This window comes from Epinephelus lanceolatus, chromosome 9 (assembly GCF_041903045.1).
Source record: "Epinephelus lanceolatus isolate andai-2023 chromosome 9, ASM4190304v1, whole genome shotgun sequence".
Classification (NCBI taxonomy): Eukaryota; Metazoa; Chordata; class Actinopteri; order Perciformes; family Serranidae; genus Epinephelus; species Epinephelus lanceolatus.
The window spans coordinates 2,066,995-2,090,773 of NC_135742.1; the positions used below are offsets into that span (position 1 = coordinate 2,066,995).

General features: G+C 43.9%; 1 protein-coding gene and 1 long non-coding RNA gene across 6 annotated transcripts in view; one reads left to right on the forward strand and one right to left on the reverse strand.

Annotated features, from left to right (window-relative positions):
• Positions 1 to 694: 694 nt before the first annotated feature.
• On the reverse strand, positions 695 to 2,889 carry LOC144464323 (uncharacterized). The gene is made up of 3 exons (XR_013492075.1): positions 2,557 to 2,889; positions 2,323 to 2,438; positions 695 to 1,616 (listed from the first exon to the last, which is right to left on the reverse strand). It is a non-coding gene; the product is annotated as an uncharacterized LOC144464323 (long non-coding RNA).
• A 358-nt stretch (positions 2,890 to 3,247) lies between these two features.
• LOC144464311 (protein mono-ADP-ribosyltransferase PARP14-like) overlaps positions 3,248 to 23,779 on the forward strand; it is a 77,411-nt gene continuing 56,879 nt past the window's right edge. Inside the window, exons 1-9 of one of the 5 annotated variants that reach the window (XM_078171024.1) lie at positions 3,248 to 3,292; positions 4,409 to 4,491; positions 5,462 to 5,746; positions 8,068 to 8,150; positions 14,847 to 14,877; positions 15,046 to 15,114; positions 21,516 to 21,689; positions 22,235 to 22,354; positions 22,440 to 22,541. In XM_078171024.1, coding sequence (XP_078027150.1) covers positions 5,563 to 5,746; positions 8,068 to 8,150; positions 14,847 to 14,877; positions 15,046 to 15,114; positions 21,516 to 21,689; positions 22,235 to 22,354; positions 22,440 to 22,541 — 763 coding nt within the window. In that variant the 5' untranslated portion in view covers positions 3,248 to 3,292; positions 4,409 to 4,491; positions 5,462 to 5,562. The remainder of the gene's footprint in view (positions 3,293 to 4,408; positions 4,492 to 5,461; positions 5,747 to 8,067; positions 8,151 to 14,846; positions 14,878 to 15,045; positions 15,115 to 21,515; positions 21,690 to 22,234; positions 22,355 to 22,439; positions 22,542 to 23,779) is intronic. The other 4 variants (XM_078171021.1, XM_078171022.1, XM_078171023.1 and 1 more) reach the window with 4 other exon arrangements.

Consider the following 23,779-nt stretch of genomic DNA (forward strand, 5'->3'; position numbering starts at 1 on the left):
TGAGATCAAAGTTCATTCTTGATATTTAAAACAACATCTGACAAACGCACATGATCTTCATCAGCAGATTAAATTTAACCCAGTCATGTAAATTTCACTAAAAGATAAGACAACCACCCACTGACTATACATATTGTGCATTTATCATGATGAAGGTATTATGGAATTATGTATTCTATTCTGACAACAATTTTACCAGTTAAATATTTAGAAACCTACACAGATATATATGCAAGAAAATAATGAAAGACCAAGATTTAAATCAAAACATTGCAGCATTTAAAATCTTTTACTTCAAATGTATGTATTATCAGACATCAGTACCAATGGTACATCACAGATATGTTTGCTGAGGTAAATCTGTTCTGACTGGGATAAACTAGAAGGACTAGTAGGTCCTTACATTTCCGAAAACACTGAAGCTAATTTTCAAGTCGTCATTATTTTTGATAAATTAACAACATATTTGAAATATAAACTGTTCATTTCTCTCTAAAAATACAATTCTCAACACTAAATCTGGTGACAATAACAACAACAGTACAAAAATATTTACTTACATGTGAGTTTGGTTCATGTCCTCCATCACTGCTGCTGATTGAAATGAAATGCATGCTGGGATACTTGTGTACCGTGGGTTAACACAAGTCACCTCCAAAAGCATCCTTGATGAAATGGACGAACAAGACGGGCACGTAATTGGACCGTACTTAGATAAATGCAAATGTTAAATTAAGTCCACCAAAGCAGAAATTCAGAGAGGCCTCAGATCTCTGGGAGAGCCTCTGTTGTCATTAGGATCTGTTGTTTAACAGCATTACAACACTCAAGTTTAAGACAAGACTAAGATAATATAAGACAGTTTAATTTATGGATAATGAAAGAAGAAGGGCACACAGATCTTACCTCTACATGACTACATATACACAAACTAACAAAAATCATATTCACTTTCATTTTTGAATGATTGTTGAAGACCAGTGGAGAAGCTTTAATATGCAGCCCTCCATTCTGTGAGGACCTGTGTTTCCTCAGATGACCCTCCACTTAACATTTAAATGTTATTTTGCCTGAACACAGTTAATATGCACTATAATAAGCCATGAAAAGATATCATGGAATCAATTACAGTGATTAACACATATTCTAGTCAGAAACAGAGGCAGCACAGTTGTTGACTTTCCAATACAAACATCTCCAGTTCTGACACTAAAGTTTATCTTCTGAAACAAATCACATCTGATACTTAAAACATCACAAAGACATCAGAACCACTGGTCAATTAACAAAGTGTTTGCTGAGGTAAATCTGCTCTGACTGAGATGACCTAGAAGGAGCAGCAGGTCCTTGCATCTCCAAATATATTAAGCTAAAATTTTAAGTAGACATTATTTGAATTAATCAATGACAGAACTGAAATATAAACGGTTACTTTCCTGCTTAAACATGAAATTACAAAAACTAAATCTGGTGACACCAACAACACTTGTAGCACAAAAATCATAACTTACATGTGAGTTTGGTTCATGTCCTCCATCACTGCTGCTGGTTGAAATGAAATGCATGCTGGGATACTTGTGTACCACGAGTTCACACAGGTCACCTCCAAAAGCATCCTTGATGAAATGGACGAACAAGACGGGCGGGTATTTGAACCATACTTAGATAAATGCAAATGTTAAATTTAGGACAGTACTTCAGCCGTGACGTTTCACAAGTCCACCAAAGCAGAAATTCAGAGAGGCTTCAGATCTCTGGGAGAGCCTCTGATGTCATTAGGATCTGTTGTTTAGCAGCATTGTGATTTCCCATCACTCCAGTTTAAGACCAGACAGTTAAAGATAATATATCACAGTTTAATAAATGGATAATTAAGGAAAGAGGACGCACAGATCTTACCTCTACTGGACTCCACATACACAAACTAACACACTAAATGTTAAATGTTATTTGAACTGAACATAGTGAACATGCTCTATAATAAACCAAGATAAAATACTGTGGAATCAGTTATGATGATAAACACATATTACAGTCAGAAGAACACAGAGGCAGCGCTACTTCATCGTCACTTTAAAGCATCAAAATGTTTCTGTCAGGTTGGAGCATCAACTACAGGGTTTAGTTTAGTTGTTTGTAGTTGGCCAGTCATTTCTCTGCTTTCATTAAATCTGTATTAATGTGTACAATTGTCACAAACATTTATAGAATATTTAAAAGACAAAAACATGTCAATAAAGTGATGTAAAGTTGATATTAAAAAGGGTGGGACTCAGAGGCAGGTGTCTACTTTGTCTCTGGATCCTGTCAACACCACCTCACCTCCTCCTTCCGTCATCGGTGAGCCCCCCTCCGGACTGAAGGTGAGTCCCACTCCGCCTCCATCTGCAGCTCCATCCGTTTATTTCTCCTCCTTCACCGGACACACAAACCGGGATCTGCTAACAACAGCATCATGTCAGGTCTCTCAGAGTCAGTAACATCCGTAAAATCCGTTACAGCGGGACAACAGACTGGCTCCGAATGTTAGCAGGTGAAATAAATGACACTATATACCTGGTTACAACTGAATATGGTCTCTCACAGCCACCTCCGTTTGACACCAAGCTCCAAAACATATTGAAGCTAACTGCTGCTCAGCAAGCTAACGTTACACCACTGATTTCTCATCAAGCTACTTAACGTTACTTTAAGTCACTGATATTGTGCTCAACAAATCACTGTACAACAAATGACCACTGATATGGTGACACAATCATTCACAACAATACCCGGAAGTCCCTTGAACAGAAAACAAGTTAGTCCAAAGCTTCACAGACACAAAAATGAACGTATATTGTCGTAGTTTAACGGAGTTTGTAACAGACAGCTGAAACACAAACAGCTTTACAGCAGCACACTGGAAACCACATGTGGGTTCAACAACTCCAGTTTGCAGGGGCTCCACAAGATGGCGCCGCTGCCACAAAAATCAAACCTGATGGAAACAAAGCGCAGTGGGAAAAGTAACGTTACAGCCTGCGTTACATTACCAACAGGATAAAGTAGTTCATAGTATGATGGGGAAATATAACAGTGATTAATAAAGTATGACATTAACAGCAGTAACAGTCACAGGACTCTTTTACCACCAACAATCCCATTAAAAAATAAAGGTGTAGTTTTGTCTGACTTCAGATCAGTGAAATGTTGCTGGATCAAATTATCCTGAGGGCGTTTTTCTGTCTTAACTTTCACTTTCTATCGTCAGACTGGTGACGACTGACAGAACAGCGGTGGTTTTCATCTACAGGTAAAGATTATAACTTATTACAGTTTAAAAAAAGATGCTAGAAAACTGATGTTTTTCATATTTTATTTTCACATATTTTTCAGTCAGAGTTTTATCAGAGAAATCTGTCTGTCTGAAGGAAACTCTGACAAATGTTATTCTGTTTTGGTTGTTGAATCACATCAACTTTAAAGTTACAATTAAAGCCTTTACATTATTCTGAAGTTATTATCTTTAGACATTAATGTGACTGAAGCAGTGCAGATATAAAACATAAAACATGATTCTTTAATAAATGTTAATATTTAGTTTATGTTCTGGAGACCAGATATGTTTAAGAGTTTAATGAGAGAAATCTGAGACAGCAACTCTGATAGAGGTTATGTTTCTATAATATCACATTTAAAGTTGCTATTTTAGATTTAAACTAAAAACCAAGAAGAGGCTGTAACCATAATCACCAAAGTGACATTAGTTTGATTTTAGACTTTATTTATTGTTTTGTCATCATTTTTAATCTTGTTTTGCCTTTTTAATCTGTTTTTGTCACTTAGTTTTAAATTGTTATAACTGTTGAATCTACTGTTTTACATTTGAATCATTTTCATTGTCCCGCGTGCACTGGTCCCAAAACTGTTTTTTGTCTTATTGTTTTATGGTCTACACTTGTTGTCTCAACATCAGCTTGTCAGTCATCTGTGACACTTTGAACTGCAGCTGTACAGATAAAGGAGAGTTTGATTATTGGTGTTTAGTTGATCACATTTTAAGGTAATGTAACTGAAGAAGCTCCGTCACATTAAATCATCTTTATTTATTCAGAATCAGTGACATCTCTTTTGTGAGACCTCACGACAAACTACAAACAGCCAAATGTTGTTACACTTTATGTAGGCGACATTATAAAATGCATTAAAGTAAAAACATGACTTATCATTTTAAGGGAATTTCTCACACACACACACACACACACACACACACACACACACACACACACGATCCCTGTAACCAGAGGGCAGGTTGTTCCTCTCAGTCCCCACTGTGGTTGTAAAGGTGAACGAGACACTCCACTCTGCTCTGTAAAAACATTTTGCTCTGTAAGTCAGATCATTTAAATTGTAATTATTCTTTCTGTAGGTCGTTAACGCAGCAGTTGGTCTCCAGCTGAATTAGTGTCTGATGTTTCCAGCAGAGTGACGTCATGACGACTGCAGCATCAGGTGAGTCCAGTCAGACGTTAGTAGTTTTCTCTCAGTTCCCACGAGATAAATATGGACCAGCACTTTGTCTCACTTGTTAAAATCAGGTTTGTAAGTCCTTGATGAAACTCACTCAGCTGATTGTTTCGTCTCTTTTCAATCTAATTCAACATTAAATAGGAGAAGCACAATAAACTGTGAGTGGCTGACAGAACCTACAGCGATCAGAGCCTTAACCAACACATTCTCACTGTGACCTTGTCACTGATTGACGTTTGGTCATGGACTTTCCACGTCCACATATGGCGTCCAAGGTACCCTGGGTGTGTTGGTTGTTGACGTTCTGGGACGCCGTGTCAACTTCAGCCTGTTACATGCATTGTCTGTTTTCAAAATACACTTCTGTTTTCACAGGAAATGTACAGTTTGCATACAGTCTCAGTGACGTTTGTTCCTTCAACAACAAAAACGTGGTTGGGTTTAGGAAAAACAACAGGGTTTGGCTTTAGAATCTTACAGGACATGAACACCGCTCTCTCAGGTGAAAGTCGGTGTTTGTTGGACCCATCCACCCAATCAGAACATGTCAGAGCACCTGGAGGAAACCCACGCTGACACAGGGAGAACATGCAAACTCTGCACAGAGGGGATTGAACCAGCAACCCTCTTGCTGTGAGGCACAGTGCTAACCACCAGACCACCGTGCCGCCTGAGTGAAGAACAGTATCTTATATTAGTAAACTGAATGTCTTCATGTTTTGGACTCTTGGTCCTTCATGTGATTTGTTCCCACTGTGACAGATTAATGATCTTATTCTTTGAGTTCGTGTTTTTAGACTTATGTAAATAAAACACTGGTTTAAATGTTATTTTTTAGATAATGAATGAATAATCATGTTCCCAGCTGCAGATAAAGGCCAGTGTGTATTCACAGTGTGTCTCTGTGAGGCAGGTCCTCACATCGGTTCTGTTTCTCGCTCCTCTGCCGCAGAAACGAAAGTGAAACTAGGCTGAAGCTCAACGACGCTCCGCCGCCTGTTTGTGTCAGTCAGTCGGTGTGTGTGAGTGTGTGTGAGTGAACCGGACAGCAGCATGGATGAACCCGAGTGTCCGCCGGTGACCGTGGAGGGGGACTGGAGTCCAGCTCAGACCAAAAGCATGAAGAACAAACTGCAGCTGTACTTCCAGAGCAAGAAGAAGTCCAGCGGAGGAGACTGTCGAGTGGAGGCGGAGGACGGAGCTCCGAGGGCCGCCGTGTACTTCAGATCAGAGGACGGTGAGTTTTTATTTCATCATCCGACTCACTGCGGAGCTTTTTACTGCATGTTGATGGGTTCAAGTTTCACACAGAGTCCGTTTAAACACTTTATTTCTGCGCGTCATCATGACGGATGAGCCACGAGCAACAAACAGGATGTGACTTCATCTGCGACACAAACTCAGGAATTAACATGTGACACGTCACAGTCTGTGTTGCTTTACACTCTCCAACTTTCCCAAGACACATTAAACTGATCTCAGCTCAGACTGTCTGGTGAAGTTAGTAAATAAACAACACGCAGATTATCAGCTGACTTCCCAGCATGCACTTCACCTTCCCAAGCCGCCACTCCTCATGTTCACATGATGAGTCACAGCAGGAGATCAAAACACTGAACATGGTGTCGGGACAGGAAACACTGATCTGTGGATGTAAACCTGCAGAAATAAAATAAATTGAAATTAAAATTACAGTGAAGCAGTTTCAGTGATGTCACGTTCACACCAAACACCATGTGAATTTTCACGTTGAGTTACTCGTGCGACTTTGAACGAGGAATGTAACTCACCAGTTTCATCACGATATGATATCACATCGATTGTCTGGAAAACAACACGATATTTGCTGATATTACAAAGTCTGCCATGATACGGTTTTCTGTTTGATGAGTCCGGTCTCACTCTGAAGTTGTCGAAATCCAGCGCTCAGTCAGTGACCTGCAGCGCCAGAAACCAACGGAAAAAGGCGCCCTTTAATGTCGACATGATACGTGGCCAGTTATCGTCATAGTTCAACTGCGCCCAGGAGCTTCAGAAGGACACACAGTGGGACAAGGACGAAGTTAAGGCGGCGAAGTTCATGTGGGGCGTGTGTGAGGGCGGGGTGATGGATGAGTCCAACAAACACCAACTTGCACCTGAGAGACTGAGACTTAACGTATCCACATGTTTTTGTCGTTGAAGAAAAAAAACATCAGTTGGTGGTGTTGTACTGACATAGAGCTTTTATTTTGAAAGAGACTGTATGCAAACTGTACATTTCCTGTGAAAACAGAAGTGTATTTTGAAAACAGACAATGCATGTAACAGGCTGAAGTTGACACGGCGTCCCAGAACGTCAACAACCAACACACCCAGGGTACCTTGGACGCCATATGTGGACGTGGAAAGTCCATGACCAAACGTGGACATGTGATGAGGTCACAGTGAGGATGATGATGATGTGATGTGATTCAGGTGCCTGCGATCGATATGAGACATTATCTGATGATTTAACACAGTCTGTTACAGAAGAAGCTGCCGCCATTTTCTTCTATGCTTTTGGCAAGATACAAACAACACGTAAACAATAAGAGCAGTAAACACATGGGATCAGGTAACCCTCAGGGCTCTGTGTCAGATATCTTTTCATTTGAACCCAAACCATCATCTTTGTCATAAAACTTAAGAACTATCTGTCTTAAAGTCCTGAGGACAAACTTCTCCAAACAGCCATAGACCCTCTTAGGGCCGACATCACAGTGACATCATGTTATCAGCTGGAGGTGCAGCTGCCTCTCCCCCACAGGGCTGTAGGCTCCATAGGAGTGTTAAAATGTGTTTGTCTTGTTGTGTTATTGGGAGCCAGAATAGAAGGAGTCATGGCTCAAAACCAGCCGCCACTGCCCGTCAACAAAAACAAAGACAACTATGGTTAAATGTGATAAGACCAAAGGACTGGACGGAGGCCATCATCAAAAATGCTCACATGTGCAGCGCACACTTCATATCAGGTTAGGGAAAAAGTATTTCCTGTTGTAGGGATGAATAAGGTTATGTGTATTAAGGGTTATCATGTCCACCTCATCAGAAACTGGGGAGGGATTAAGAGGAAGATTGGATTTCTCTGCAACGCTAACTTTTTAGCACATTAGCTAACGTTAGCTTCCATAGCAAAACAAACAAGTGTGGTCCTCCTTTGTAAGATTGGCTTCCTGTGACATCATCCATCCACTGAGTGAGAGCATACGGGTCGGCCAGTCTGGTCCCGTTGGTCACTGTTTACTTATTCAAGTAACACTGGCGGTCCCGGAGAGTGAGTGACCTGACATGGTGCGTTGGTAAATTCAGTCTGACGCTCTACACTAAAATGAGAGCCCTGTTGGTGGAAGAAACGCAGCGTTATATTTCTACATGAATGAACCAACGGTTGAGTTAATCACACATTCACTCTGCTCTGCATACGGCTAGTGTACAGCGTACCTGAGCAGGTAGTGTACTTCCTGGTGTCTCTGTAGACGGTGATATCTGCTGGTGACCTGATTACAATAAATAACTGAGTGTTTGATGTGATTTCAGTGAGAGAGCGAGTCCTCGCCAGGAAGAACCATGAGATCATTCTGGAGAATCGAACCGTGACGTTACGTCTGATTTCTGCAGCTGTAAGTAGAGACGATGTCACAGACACGTTTATATTATGTAATATATAACATACACAAGCTTCAGTGTAATAACTGTGACCTCTGACCTCTGGGATTTGTAGTTCTACGGTTTTTCAAATTTTATGTTAAAGACTACATTTCATGCCAGCCTCAGGTTACACCTTAACCTTTCCTCCAGCGCCACCTTCAGGACCAACTTCACATGTTCAGCTGCCCCCAGTGAGATTTAGGGGCACCAGGAGAATTTAATTTTAACTCCACTTAAAAGTTTTCTCTGCACCTTTCGACCACGTCTCTCAGTCTGTGTCAGTGCGTGGAGCTCTGTCAGTCGACCTGACGTCAGTTCCTCATTATTCTCTGCTCTTGAAATAAAAGCTTCAGTCAGACATTGATTGTGAAAGGATACTCTGAGCAGTGTTCAGGCTGCGGCGTAAACATCCTGCAGGAGGAATATTATTACTGTTGGAGGAAGGAGGCTGAACAGGGGTGTGTCTACATTTCTTCATGCCACAGTGATTAACACTGCTGTTGAAAAGAATCACACTCTGCAGAAGGAGGTGGTGTTGTGTTCAAGGACTGTCTTTACCATATGAGACTCCAGAAAAACACAGGTGCTCTTGAAGGAAAGGGTCAGCACATGGGAAGGAAAAAATGAACCTCCGGCCCTCGTGTGGAGCAGGAACAGATGAGCAAACACACCTGGATTAAGTGTCACGCAATCTCGATCAAGGGTGTTCAGAAAAAAGAATCCTGTACTGGAATCAGAAATTACTAAACAAACATTAAAATGACATCGTCATATAAAAGGGAAGGAAATAAAGAAAATACAATCCGTTGGTTAAATTAAGTTGTATCTGTATAAAAACATATAATAAGAAAAGAAAATACAAAGTTACTTCCTGCACTGAGCTGTAACAAATTCACCTTCTTTGTCTTCCTCATAATGATTTGCCTTTTGGGGCTTAACATACTGAAAAACTCATGAAACTTTGCACACACATCACATCTGGTGAAAGATTTGATATTTTAGGAGGTCCCATGCAGCTTAGTCACACCTCCCATAAAATTTGGACAATGCAGCTCCCAAAGCTGGTTTCTTCAACATGCACGAAACTTGGTGGGCATAGGAATTCAGTTTCTGAGTTAGTGACAGAGCCAGAGAGCCGACTGAAAGAGGCCGAGACAGAGAAATGTGTTGAGGAGGAGGAGAGAGAAAGACAGAGAGCCGACTGATGAAGTCATGTCATTGGAGGACATGTTCAAATGTCACAAATTTTATAATAAACAGTTCAGCTGAATATATTTTGTTTGGTTGACAGTTCTTCTGATCACTGACAAAACACTGATTGGACATAAAGTCAAAAAATAAAAGTAACTTTGAGAGTATCAAGTTACTTTTGCCGTTTTCTCGTAGCTTAGCTGCTACATTTCTCTGTGGATAGCTTCAGTGTAGTGAAACCTTATTTAGATGTAGAGGAGCTGAAGCTTCGCTCACTACATTCAATATTCAGGCGTCCTCCTTCAATAACGTTCCTACAGTCCCTGAACACAACACTGACTGTGTGTGTTTGGCTGGTTTAAAGTCAGTCACCTGCTCCTTCTATAACACAATAGCCTACATGTCTACATGTAAATGAATTCCCTGGATGTGTGACGGCAGCAGGAAGTTGGACTTTAACTCTTCGTTCTTGTTGTGTTGTTGCTGTCGTGGACTCTGACAGGGCGTGTTTATAACCTGACCGACCGGCACGTTAATGATCATCTAATGATCACGATAATGTTTTATTCAGTGGTTCAAAAACATCCTGAAGACGACATGTTGGAAGGATAGTACATAGTGAATGTATAAGTGACATGTTAACTTTGAAACTCTTAATTTTCCTGCCCTTAAATTTCCCCTTAATTCCACTAAATGAACCCTAAAATGTCACAAGTGTCTTGTTTCATCTCTTAATTGTATCTAGGCTATGTTTCAGACCAACTTGCCCAAGGCGCGCTCAGTTTGGTAGTTTGGCAGACCGAGGTGCGCTGAGATGGGTGTGGCGGCGCAGCAGGGGGAGGTGTTGACAGATCCAGCTTGGCGCAGTGACAGTTTAGTGCATAAAGGCTTCGCCGAAGGTGCGCTAAAAGCTCGCCAGCTGAAACCAGGTCTATTGTCAGCGCAGGGGGAGCGCAGCCGGTGTAAGCCGAAGCTTGGCTGACCTGCGGACAGTGCGCACACGTCACCAAAACCTCACAGGCAGGTTTCCAGAATATCAGGCACATTAACGATGCAATAAATACCCAAAAACCACTATTCAATGCAACTATCTGCAATCAGCACATAAATGTATCTCTATATCGACTGTCCCGTCACATCTGATGTCAGATCAAAGGGGATTGGCACCGTTTGGCACACGTAATGGAAAGCCAACCTGATTTGATTAACACAGCTGCAAACTAATGAGTTCACCTCCCTCTCAGCCAACCACAAACAGCCACAGCATCAGATAGGGAGTATATATTCAGCATCTGTCATCTTAGAAAAGCCAAAAGAAAAGAAACAGAGTGAGACTGCGAGAGAGAAAGAGAGAGTGCATGCACGCATGCACGGAAGAAACGCAACATTGATTTACAATTGTGGTAGTCTCGCTCACCAGACCTTTCTCAAGAAAAGAAAGGTCTGGCTGCGCCGACTCTCACTTTAAGATTGGAGAAAAAAACGCCCCGGCTGCTTGTATTTCTTTCAACCAATCACAATCGTTCTGGGCGGTAGGGCGGGACTTCAGCGGGTGACTTGTTCCACCAATGAGAGGCTGATCTATGCAGCGAACTTCCGCCCACTCAGACTACAATTGTGGTGACCTCCTCCCAGGCTACCTTTGCATCATCAGCCCGTGGAGGTCTGCTTGCAGTTCCGTATATTCGGACACTGCGAGCTTGGACCTCCCGGACCAAAACATCAGTTTCCTCCTGGGAGAAGTTTGGCCGTCTGACGCTGCTGCTCTCTTCTGCCATGGCGAATTGAGTAAATTCTCATTACGCCTTCGCGCGGCGCATTTAAGGGCGAGGAGAGGGGCTCATTTGATTGGTGTGATGTGTGTAAAACCCACTCCACGCCTTCTCTCCTCCCTCTTTCTGACTTGCGCAGGTAGGAGGGATGGAGGTGGGAAAGAGGAGTAGCTGCGCCAGGCGCACGGTGTGCCAAACTTGCAAAATCCGCCTGGCCACACCCAGTTGGCGAAGCACAGGTGCGCTGCGCCCCCGCCTCGCCCGGTCTGCGAAACTAGAGGCCTTAAGGTTTAGTTTTTGTGTTGCACCGAGTCTTTGAAGTCCAGTTCAGACCAAAGATTCTCGACGAGACAAAACCGTTTCAGGACGTCTCAGAGAAAAGTATCAGCGGTGTGAACTGGCCGGTCTGAGCTGGACTCAAGCCGGCTGATGGTGTCACCTGACACTCAGCTGGTCAAATGGTGGTTTTAAAGCACGTCACCTTGTAGTGAAGTCTGCTGGTCAAGAAAAGATGACCACAGACGGCGTGTTGGTTTGCTGCAGCAGGTGCTCCGTCCCCACAGAGCCCTCTGTTTCCGTCCTGCTTATGCCCCGCCCACACACACACATTCTCACTGACTGATGAATTGGCACTGGTTACTGATATTATTGTGGCGTATTGATTATGAATACAGTCCATCTGATGCTGGTTTTGTTGATGTGTTTTGCCGTTTCATCACTGCTGCAAGAGCGTGGAGCGATAAATAACCAAACATGGTGACCTCATATGATGACATCACATTTTGGGTTTACTTGACCTTATACTTTATAAGTAGTATACAACTACTTCGACGTGTTGTCCTCGTTCGTGGACACTTTTTTGTCCTGTCGAGTGGCCCTTGCAGAGTGCAAAGAAGATGATCGAACTTGACTATCTAGAGGAAGTAAAAGTCGTAACAAGGTTTCCATCTGTGAACATGAGGAGGGATAATTTGAACAACACACTAAGCCATGTTAAAATAATTTGGCAGCCATTTCTGCAAGTCAGTCTGCAGCTGATCTCTCAAGACAGATTCTGCAATCTACATTGTAGAATCTGTCGGCAGCCCTGTGTGAAAGACGACTAGAGGGGGGGGCTTTGAGTTTGAACGATGCTGCGCTTTAGCCAATCACAATGGAGGGGGCGTGGCCGAGACGTGCAGGTGTCCCCAGGAAATGTGTACCTACAGAAACAGCAAGCTCCGAGTCCATAGCGACCGCTCCACCCAAAACGCCGTCTCGTCAACGTGAATTTTTTTTTTTTTCCAGCGGATGTCTTAGTTACAACATGATTGAGCTAACTGGAGTAGTTTCATGTCGTATCCGACAACGGGAGGCTTTTAACAGATGACGTCCTGATGTTAGCTTTGCTAACTGTCCCTGTCAGCTGCAGCCACTGATGCTTTCTAGACATCGTGATTTCCCATAACTGAATAAATACACAAAACTGCTTTGCTAGCTTAATCATGTTGTAACTAAGATATCCGCTGGAAAAAATATTTTATTCACGGACCGTTTATTGAGTTATTACCTTATTTTTATACAGTGTATGGTTATTACAGACACCACTAACGGCTAACGTTAACAGCTAACGGTTAGCCCAGCTAATCTACGATAACCATGTTAATTAAAATAAAAACGTGCACACAGAAATACTAATGTTTGTTCAATCATTATGTTTATAGACTTAACAAACATCAGATTAGTCTACACGGTGATATAGTGACGTGAAAAATGTGATATATAGCTAAACTCTGCTGGTTTTCTACCCGAAGTATTTGTAAACAACACAGCGATTCCCTGGGGGCACCGCCGGAAGTGAAGGGCGTGAGCGATCGCCGAGGCCCCTGCACTTCCGTTAGTCGAAAAACTCCGGGCTGTGCCTCCAGAGGTAAAGGAAGAAAAAAAGTTTTTTTTGTTTTTTTTTTACCGATGGGTTTCCAGATTGGTCTGCAGCTGATCTGACACCAAAGTGGACAAGGTCCAAAACCTGATCAGATTTTATGGTTGAAACTTAATTTATGATTATTAATGTTTGTAGTTTAATATGACGACAAATTTGACCAATTTTGAAATTCAAGAAAAGACACTGTTAATTAGAAATCACTTGTTTGAAGACGACTGGACTTAATTATCGTCTCATTTGAGGACATTGGGACTTTATAATATGTTTAGTTTTGTACTCAGCAGATCCTGCTGATCTTAAATTGCTGGGAGAAATTAAAATGCATACCAAACAAGAGTTCAGGTCTCAGGAGGACATTGATTCCAGCTGCGCTCCTGATGAGAAAATCAAATCAAAATGTTGTGGCAGATGTTTAAATCCTGGCAGCTGCCACAAATAAACAGTTGAGTGGGAAACGCTGCATATGCTAATTATGATTATCACTAGGATATAATGATAAAGGAATGTCATTTTATGTCCAAGAGGTCAAAGGTCACTGTGACATCATAATGTTCTCTGGTCATCATTCATATCTTAGGAGCAGAGGGGGAGACGTTTGGTCAGATACTGATTTGGTGACACTAATTGTTGGTGTCCATCTTGAAACTGTGCTGCTGAGCTGAAGACGTCTGTGAAGCATCTGTGTTTCTGAATTTGTAGCTTCTTTGCAGCATCATTTGCCCGTGTTCTTTTTATTGATTTTAGCTCTGCTTTTAACACAATGCAAATTGACATTCTTTTACAATGACCTTAAATTTTAATGAAAACTCAGAAAGTGTTTTTAAGAGAGCAAATCAGCAACTGTTTTTAATCAGGAAGTTGAAGAGCTTTGGTGTAAGTCAACATATACTTGAAACGGCATGCATAGGCCTGGTTGAAAGTGTACTGCAGCTCAACATAACTGCCTGGTATGGCAATTTGAGTGTGAAGCACAAAAACAAGCTCTCCACTATTGTCAGTGTTGCAGGGAAAGTGGTTGGTAAGCCCCAACAACAACTCTGTGAGGTATTTAACAGGGCAGTAGGTAGGAAGGCCTGACAGATATCTGGAGATGCCTCACACCCTTTAAATTCAGAGTTTAAATTGCTTCCATCCGGCCGCCGATTCAGGGCCCTGAGGGCAAGCCATAACATATGTAGGAAATCTTTCATTCCATATGCCATACAAGCACTGAATGCAAAATGACAGCACCAGGGAAAGCAAAGAATTTTAAGTGCTTTTATTTGGTTTATATTGTCACCTGCTATACCATTCGTCTGCTGGTATTTCTCATCTATTTGCACTATTGCTTTGTGATGTATGGTGGTCTTGTGACTTTGTTTGTAATGTAACTTAATGTTGGAGGAGCCAAAGACAATTTTCCACTCAGGCAGACAATAAAGTTAATCTAATCTAATCTAATCTAATCCATATTTGAACCTCTGTCATGGCTCCACATGACTCTGGACCGACATGGATGAAAACTGTTGAACCTGATTGGTTTACAGAGGCAAACAACTGCAGGGCGATACATTTTGTTTTTTGTTTGTTCCCATTTCTCCATTATAACAATAATAGTAATAATAATAATAATAATACAATGATATAATGTTTATTTGCATCCACATGAAATCTGGGTAAAGTGAGGCTTTATTTCCCAGCTAAATTAAAATCTTTAAATGTCTGAGGTTAATCAGTCGGCATGTAGAAGAGATTTTTAGAGATATTTTCATTCAGTGTGTGTTTTTGTTTTCACTTCTCAGAGTCCGACGAGCAGTGACGACACCTCAGGAGGTAAAACAGCCTGAAACTGAAATATAATTGTTTCTTGTCTTTGGTTTGGAATCAGATATTTGATTTGTGCTTCCTTCAACACTGGGCCGTCTGTGCTGTGGTTCACTGAGTTCATGTGTGCAGATAATTCATCTAAACCTGATTTTTATTTTATTTTTTTTAATTCAGCGACAGATTCAAAGACTCAGGTGTCAGACGTTGAACCCGCAGATGGAGCTTCTGCAGAGAACAAAGAGGGTAAAAACAAACTGTCGGACTAAAAAGAAAACACTAAAACTAAAGAAAATTTGTTCTGCAAATTTTTATTTTTATGATTTTAGTTTAGGCCTCTGCTCGAAAATTACATGATCAAAATTAATAGAATATTTCTCAGCAACTATGAATAATCCTGCTATCAAAGTCAAACACATCAGTAGACAGGCACCAGTACTGATCTTACTGGGTCAGATTAATGAAGAAATACAACAGAATAAATGAAAGATTTTGTCCTCGTCTAACAAAACTTTGCTGTGGAGTGAATACCATGTCATAAAATATCTTCCAAGTAAAAGGTAAAATAAGGAAGGCCAAACCCAAGATGAAGATAATAAATAGGAAATAAAATCAATAAGAGAACAATAAAATAGACAGACAGCTCAGATAAAATCAGGATATGCTTTCTGATAGAAGTTTTTAGGAGGGACAGTTTTCAGTCTGGACTCTGGAACAAGCAGAAGACGTCCGCCCGAGGATCTCAAAGCAGGCAAAGGTTCATAAGGGACCAACAGGTCTAACATGTAATCTGGAGCCTTAAAAGTAATCAATAAGATTTTAACATCAATCCTACAACAAACAGGGAGCTGATGTAAAGAGGCTAAAATCTGTGTGATGTGATCAGACTTTTTGGTTTTGGCTTCATGTCCTGTGACAGGTAACCAGTAGATAGCAGTATTTGTTCGGTGATGTGCTGTGACCCAGTTACAAGGATTTCTGTGTGATTAATAGGGAGGTACAGCTCAGAGTTATCCAGTGGAAAGGGAGACAAAGAGATGACAACACCCAAACTATTATAGATAGTAGTTTAACAAATGGAACTGTACCATCCTGTTTTAAACACGCTGCAGTCCTTCCTCTCATTAAAAAGCCGAACCTTGACAAATATGTACTAAAAAAATGTCGTTGCATCTCCAAGCTTCTTTTCTTGTCCAAAGTATTGGAGAAAACTGTCTCCTCACAGCTTCCATCTTATCTAGCTAATAACATCATGGAGAAATGTCAGTCAGGTTTTAGGGCTCGACACAGCACAGAATCTGCCCCACTCAAAGTGTCAGCTGACCTGCTGTCTGTAGATAGTGGTAAATGTGTCATTTTAATCCTCCCAGACTTCAGTGCCGCCTTTGACAATGTTGATCATTGTGTATTATTAAACTGTCTTCAAGAACTGGTTGGCATCCAGGGAACTGCCCTCAAGTGGTTTGCCTCCTATTTATCAGGTCAGGTCGGTGGCCTCTCCTCCTGCTCTTCTGCCCGAATCACTTGTGGTGTACCTCCAGGTTCTGTCTTAGGGCCCATTTTATATGTTCTGTACATGTTTCTTGAGGCTCCACCTTCTGCCAGCACAATGTCTCTTTTCATTGTTGTGCAGACAACACACAAAGAAGTGTTATTTTGGTATTTTAGTTAAAATTTTTACCCTACTCACCTGGAGTGTCTCCCCTTAAAGACAATACTTGGGAAATCCAGTGTATATATAGTATATATATAATAATAATAATAATAATAATATATTTTATTTATACAGCGCTTTTACAGCTCTCAAAGACGCTTTATATTTAAAACCAAAGAAAAGAAGTACATACATGTAAGTGCAAAGACATAAACAGAAAACAAGGACAATATAAAACAACAAGGTGCAAAAGCACAGTGCAAAACAAAGAAAAGGAGGGCACATGAGGAACCGAGAACAAAAAGCTAATGTTAAAGGTTAAAAGCGGATTTGAAAAGGTGGGTTTTGAGGAGTGATTTGAAGGTGGATGGATTTGGACAGTCACGGATGTGTATAGGGAGGGTGTTCCAGAGGGAGGGGGCGGCTATGGAGAAGGCTCTGTCGCCCCAGGTTCTGTGCTTGGTCCTGTGTGGAGGTGAGAGGAGGTTTTTGTCGGATGATCGAAGGTTGCGGGAGGGAGTGTGGTGGTAGAGCATGTCCGTGAGGTAGGAGGGGGTCTGACTGTGGAGGGCTTTGTGGGTGAGGAGGAGGATCTTGAAATTGATTCTGTACGGGACAGGGAGCCAGTGTAGGTTTTGCAGGACAGGGGTTATATGTTCACGGGAGCTGGTGTGGGTGAGGAGGTGGAGTTTTGGATGTACTGAAGTTTGTTGAGGACTTTGGATGATGAGCTGTAGAAGATGCTGTTGCAGTAGTCCAGTCTTGAGGTGATGAAAGCATGGATGAGAGTTTCAGTGGCAGAGAAGGAGAGTAATGGACGGAGACGGGCAATATTTCTAAGGTGAAAGAAGGCAGTTTGGGCGAGGCGGCTGATGTGATGTTCAAATGAGAGGTTATTGTCGAAGATGATACCAAGGTGGCGGATTAATGGGGAGGGAGAGAGGGTGGTGTTGTCAATGCTGAGGGTGAAGTTTTGTGTTGCTGTAGAGAAGGATTTTGGGCCGATGAGTATTATTTCAGATTTGTCACAGTTGAGTTTGAGGAAGTTGGCTTGCAGCCATGATTGGAGTTCAGTCAGACAGTTGGTGAGGGTCGAGCGGGTGGCCGGGGTGATGGATTTTGTGGAGATGTAGATTTGGATGTCGTCAGCGTAGCAGTGGAAATGGAGCCCGTGACGACGGATGATGGAACCAAGGGGGAGTAGGTAGATGATGAAGAGGAGAGGACCAAGCACCGAGCCCTGAGGGACACCTTGAAGCAGGGGGACGGTGGCAGAGGTGCAGTTGTTGACGTGGATTAACTGATGTCTGTCGGTGAGGTATGATTTGAGCCAGGAGAGAGCAGAGCCAGTGATGTTGAGGGAAGTTTGTAGGCGGGATAGCAGAGTGGTGTGGTTACTGGTGTCAAAGGCAGCAGTGAGGTCGAGGAGGATGAGTATGTTGAGGTGGCCAGAGTTGGCAGAGAGGAGGAGGTCGTTAGTGATTTTGAGGAGGGCGGTTTCGGTACTGTGTTGAGGGCGGAATCCGGATTGAAATGGTTCATATAGTTCATGAGAGCGGAGGTGGGTTTTGATTTGGGAGGTGACAACACGTTCCAGAATTTTTGACAGAAAGGGAGGGTTTGAGATGGGACGGAAATTTGAGATGACGACAGGGTCCAGGCCGGGTTTTTTGAGGATGGGGGTGACAGCGGCCAGTTTCAGGGATTTAGGGATAGAGCCAGAGGTGAGGGAGGAGTTAATGATGGTAGTGATGAGTGGGGAGATAGTTGGGAGGCAGACTTTGATGATGGAGGATGGTATGGGGTCCAGGACGGAAGTGGAGCTTTTCATCTTGGGGAGAGACTGAGATTTGGGGGGGGGGGGGGGATCTTTGATTGAAAAAATGTCAGGAAGGAGTTGCGTTAGTCAGTTGTGATGGAGGAGAGGGTGTTGTCACAGGGTTTGAGGAGTTTATTGACGGTGGAAAAGAGAGTCTTGGGGTTATTGGAGCCAGAGTGAATGAGTTGTGAGTAGTAGTTGGACCGGGTGGCAGTCAGGGCGTCTTTGTAATTTGAAAGGTGGTCTGTATAGGCATGGAGATGGACTGTGAGACTGGTTTTCTTGTAAAGTCTTTCAAGCTGGCGCTTACGGGTTTTCATGTGACGGTGTTCAGGAGTGTACCAGGGAGATGAGTGAGTAAATGAGACAGTTTTGGTTTTTAAGGGAGCCAGTTTGTCGAGGCAGAGGGACAGTGTGTTGTTGTAGAGGGTGACCAGGTCAGAGGGGTGATGAATGTGGACAGAGTATTTGCCAGTGAGTCAGAGAAAGCAGAGGGGGAGATGGACTTGATATTTCTGAAGGATATAATGCGTTTGAGTTTTGGGGGAGGGAGGGGGGTCTTGAAGTCCACAGTGATGGCCAGGTGATCCAAGATGTGGAGGTTGGTACTGGAGAGTTGGTGGAGGGTGAGACCGGCGGAGCAGACTAGGTCCAGGATGTGGCCGCGACAGTGGGTGGGGAAGTTGACATGCTGGGTGAAGTGAAGGCAGTGGAGCAGTTCCAGAAGGTCTACTGTACTTTTGCAGTTTGGATCATCGATGTGGATATTGAAGTCCCCGAGCAGGAGAATTGAGGGGGATATGGCGGATAGCTGGGTGAGGAATTCGGCGAGGTCTGAGAGGAAGGAGTTGTTTGGTTTGGGAGAGCGGTAGATGATGGCGATGACCAGGGAAGTGGGACCAGACAGTTTGAGGGTGACTTGTTCGAAGGACTGAGCAGGAGGTATGGAGATTGTGGATATTTTAAAGCGTTTGTTGTAGATGGCAGCAACGCCACCACCCCGTCCGTCTGGGCGAGGTTTGTCGGTGTAGGTGTAGTCAGTGGGTGTGGTCTGGTTTAGGGAGAAGTAATCCAGGGGTTTGTGCCAGGTTTCGGTGAGGCAGAGGAAGTCCAGTTTATTGTCAGTGATGAATTCATGTAGGATGGCACTTTTGTTGGTCAGAGAGCGGGTGTTGAGTAGAGCCAGTTTCAGGTGTTGTTGGGTTTGAGTAGCACAGGGGGTGGCAGGAGTGCAGAAGATGGGGGATAAGTTTTTGTAATTCACAGTCTTAGTGTGGTAAGGGCGGGGTGGTCTGTGCTTTATGATGGACTGTATGGGGAATGTCTCAGGTGGGAGGATTAATGTTTGATATGGTCGGACGGGGGCGCTGGTGAGCGGGGCTGTGTTCTGTGCTGCAGTTGGAACGGCGTGAGGAAGTGTGTCGGTGCAGGGGGCGTGTGATGTAAATAGTCATGCACGTGGCGCGTGATGTATGGCATGCTGAATATTGGCTGCCAGCGTGCGGCTTCCCAGGGTGGTAGGGTGAATGCCATCATGTTTGAAGAAAGAGGGACGGTTCCAGAAAAGATTAAAATTGTCCACGAAGTTGAAGCCTCAAGCGTAGCAGGCAGGCCTGAGCCAGGTATTCAGCAGGAGCAGCCTGGAGAAGCGAGCGTCCCCGTCTGCTGGGAGCGTGGGGTGGAGGAGGCCTCCGGAGCGTCTGAGGACGGCTTCCTTCAGGAATTTGCGACGTGAAGCAGAGGTAGTTGTCCGGGAGGAGAGCTGGTGATCCGGGACCGCAGCAGAGCCACTCTGGGTACCAGCGGGTGCTGGCGAGGAGGAGGGCTCCACGTCACCCATTGGCGCCGGGCCGCCGGGGCGGCGAGCCGCGGGTACACCGGCAGCTGCCAGTGTGGAGCCAGCCACGATGATCCCAGAGGCAGGGCAGCTGGCGCGGGGAGACGGCGCCCCAGCAAACGCCACGGCACCGGGGACCGCGGGGCCGTCGGAGCGGGAAGCCGCGGGGACGCCATCAGCCGAAGGTGTAGGACTAGCTGACGTTACCCCAGATGTGGAGCTACCCTAGCCCGAGGGCGAAGCACCAGTAGCCGCAGGCGGAGAGGGGCCAGCGGCTTTTCCAGAGCCAGGCGTTGCACAACCACCAGCAGCCGTGTGCAGAGAGCTAGCGGCGGGGCTAGCACGTTGGCTAGCTTAAGCTATGCTAGCCGGGCGGAGACCTGGGTTGTCTGCTAGCGCCTCGAAGCGATTGGAGAGGCTCAGGCGAGGAGGAGAGGCAGTCGCATCCTGGAGTCTCTTTCTGTCGCGGATCACAACTTCAGCCCAGGATGTCTGGAGGCTGGGTGTGGAGGAGGAGGAAGGCCGCGGACCAGTGGAGGTATCCCATGGGACGGTGTCCTGGAGGGCCGCTTTGAGGGAGACAATGTGCAAGGACTGTTCGTGAGCCAGGTCCAGGCAGGAGGTCAGCATGGCCTGCTTATCTTGCAGTTCCTGAGATGGTCGGCGGATGTCTTCCTTAAGGTCTGTAATCTGTTTATTTGCTTTTGTGAGCATTATGTTGTCACAGGCCATGGATGTAGCACGTTGGCTAGCTTGAGCTAAGCTATGGATGTAGCACGTTGGCTAGCTTGGGCTAAGCTAAGGGCTAGGTGGTGCCGGTAGTCAAGGCGTGGGTAAATGCAGAAAAAGGACAACAGCCAGTAACGTTAGAGCCAGCAGGGTTGTGATAAAGAGGCAGGGGTGTATAGGTGCCACTGGAGGGAGAATAGCTTCTTGGATCAGCAACGTGTCAGGCGTGGAGAGCAAGCTGCCGTGCTGCTATGCTATATCTCGTTGTTCTTTGAGTCTTCAGCCTTCGACCTGCAAAGCATGTCAGGAAGAACTCCCTAAAAAACCCTTATTCGTGAAAAAAGGAAGAAACCTTCAGGTAGGCCGAGTCTTTGCAGGATCCCCTACCAGGACGGCTGGCCGTTCAGGACTCTCAGACTCTCTCCAAGTTGTGCAAAATTTTGACTGAGTAGCAGGTGGTAACTTGTATGGTAGCCTCAGCCACCAATATGTGAATGGTGTTTTAATCCTTCTTCAACCAACTTGTTCTGTTTTTAAACTTCAAAACAAATACAGATAAATTTCTTTGATAAAAATATTAAAGCAGGTTTGTATGTGTCTCCTCTCAGAGTCAGCGTCCGCTCAGAGAGTCTCTGTGGTGTTGGACAATGTGTCTGACAACATGTCCAGAGATCTGCTGTGCATGCTGGTGGAAAATGTCTCGGGTTTGGACGAGAGCGGCTACAGTCTGGAGATCATCTGGGAGACCAACAGAGCCGTGGTCACCTTTAACAAACCTGCAGGTAAAGAACACGAGTCTGCAGTAAATACACAGATCCACAGCGTTCACCACGTCCAGACCAGATCCAGACGGATGTATATTTAAAGCTCCAGTGTCAAATTCAGATGGACATATTAAGAAGTGTATAATAAGTAGTATCTTTTCTTTAGTGTCTAATCGCCTAAAAACAAGAATCGCTTGTAGTGTTTTAGTGTTTTTGTTACCTTATATTTACAAAGGGAGCAGGTTCTCATCTACAGAGATCACCATGTTGCACTGTCATGTTCCTACAGTAACTCAGAATGGACAAACCAAACACTGGCTCCTAAATGCACACGGGTGAAGTTAAAGTTCGGCAACTGGTGGAACTGTTTACAAACAGGAAGCGACAGTTCCTGCCTGGTATCTTTTAATCTGAGAAGGAAAACCAAATTAGAAAGTAAACACACAAAGGAGCGAGGGCAAAATATCTGATTTAACAGACCCTGAACCAGTCAGGCCTCCTTTATTCTTTGTCACCTGATGAGCCTGTTTTAGTTTTAAGGAGTAATCTGGAGTACTTTGCAGATGTGGAGAGGTTCCTGGGTCGGTCCAGCCAGAAGCTGCAGAGACATGGACTGACCGCTCGGCCGCTGGAGGCAGCAGAGAGCGTCCAAGTAGAGAGTCTTCCTCCGACTGTAGTTAAAGGTACGTCAACTGTTGAAATACTGTTTCCTGTCTGCAACATTTTTCATCTGTGGTGACACGTTCTTCACCTCTGATTTCTCTCCAGAGATGTTGGAGTTGTATTTTGAGAAGAACTGGACCCTGCCAGAAAATATCGTCATGATCCCAAGCGAACAGGCTGCCATCGCGACTTTCAGTGACCCCAAAGGTTTTTATTTAGTTTCATTGTTCATCTTTTACTGACTGATTTTTAAAATGTGTTCTAGCCTTGAAACAAATATCTAGAAATCTAATGAAACAAGCTCAGAGAGACTAAACAAGTAATACACTGTTTGGACAAAAGTTTGTGGACACCTGGACATTTTACCCACATTTAATAGTGTGACGTGTGACTCCAGCTTCATGGGCACTCATCTGTTGCTGTATCGGCCTCCACTCCTCTGGTTTCTGGTGCATTCCACCAGATTTTAGAACCTAGTTTCAGGGATTTTCTGCCAATCAGCCAACATTAGTATTAGTGAGTAGGGCTGTCCCTGCCTAAGAGTGTTCCTAGTCGACCATCAGTCATCACTACGGTCCATCAGTGGACTAGTCTCCTGCATGTTTCTGATATGAATGTAATGATTAAATGATATATTTTGGTGGTTTGAGTTGAAGGTGTGAGAAAGAATAGTATCAGTAACATTGTTAACACTGTGCTACATTACAGAGAAATACAAACCGTACTAATGAACCTTCATTAATATAGGCCTATATTTTATCTCCAAGTGCACGTCACACACTGAGCGAGCCGCCTGTTAATGACGCTGTGGGCTAATGGGCATGTAGCTACTTCCATGTTTCAGATGATACGTCATGTTTGTAGTCGACCAATGAAGATGAGTTTACATATCACCTTGGGTTCGTCCTTCACCTTCTCAAAATGATCCCACACTTTGGATTTCCTGCCCGACATGTTATTAACTAGCCTGTGGAATAACCGCAGGTACCAGCCCTGGAAATTAGGGGCCGCGTCTTTAAACGCCTGGAAAACATGAGGTTGGGCTCTGGGCGCTACTCTCGTGCCTTTTCTGTGCCAGCTTTCAAGAGCGTGGTGACAGATTGCGAAGCAACCTTAATAAACACCATATCATGGCCTATTTACCTGAAATCCTGAGAGCAGAGCTGATCTTCTTCCAGGAGCTGTTTATAAGTGTGTAGGCCTATCGTCCGTGGGACAGATGTAAACCTCTGGGCAGCCCTGCACGAACATGATCAACTTATCAGTGTTTATCAGACTGAAAATTTACAGAAGAAGGGAAAGATATCAGTTGGCTGTGATTGGTTTGTAACCTGACTCCTGTCTGACTGCTGTGCGATGACACTTCCTGTGTCTGTCCCTTTAAATTAAATTCTGACATGGTCCATAAAGGTTTGGATTTCTTTTAACAAGGCGCGGCTCCTAAT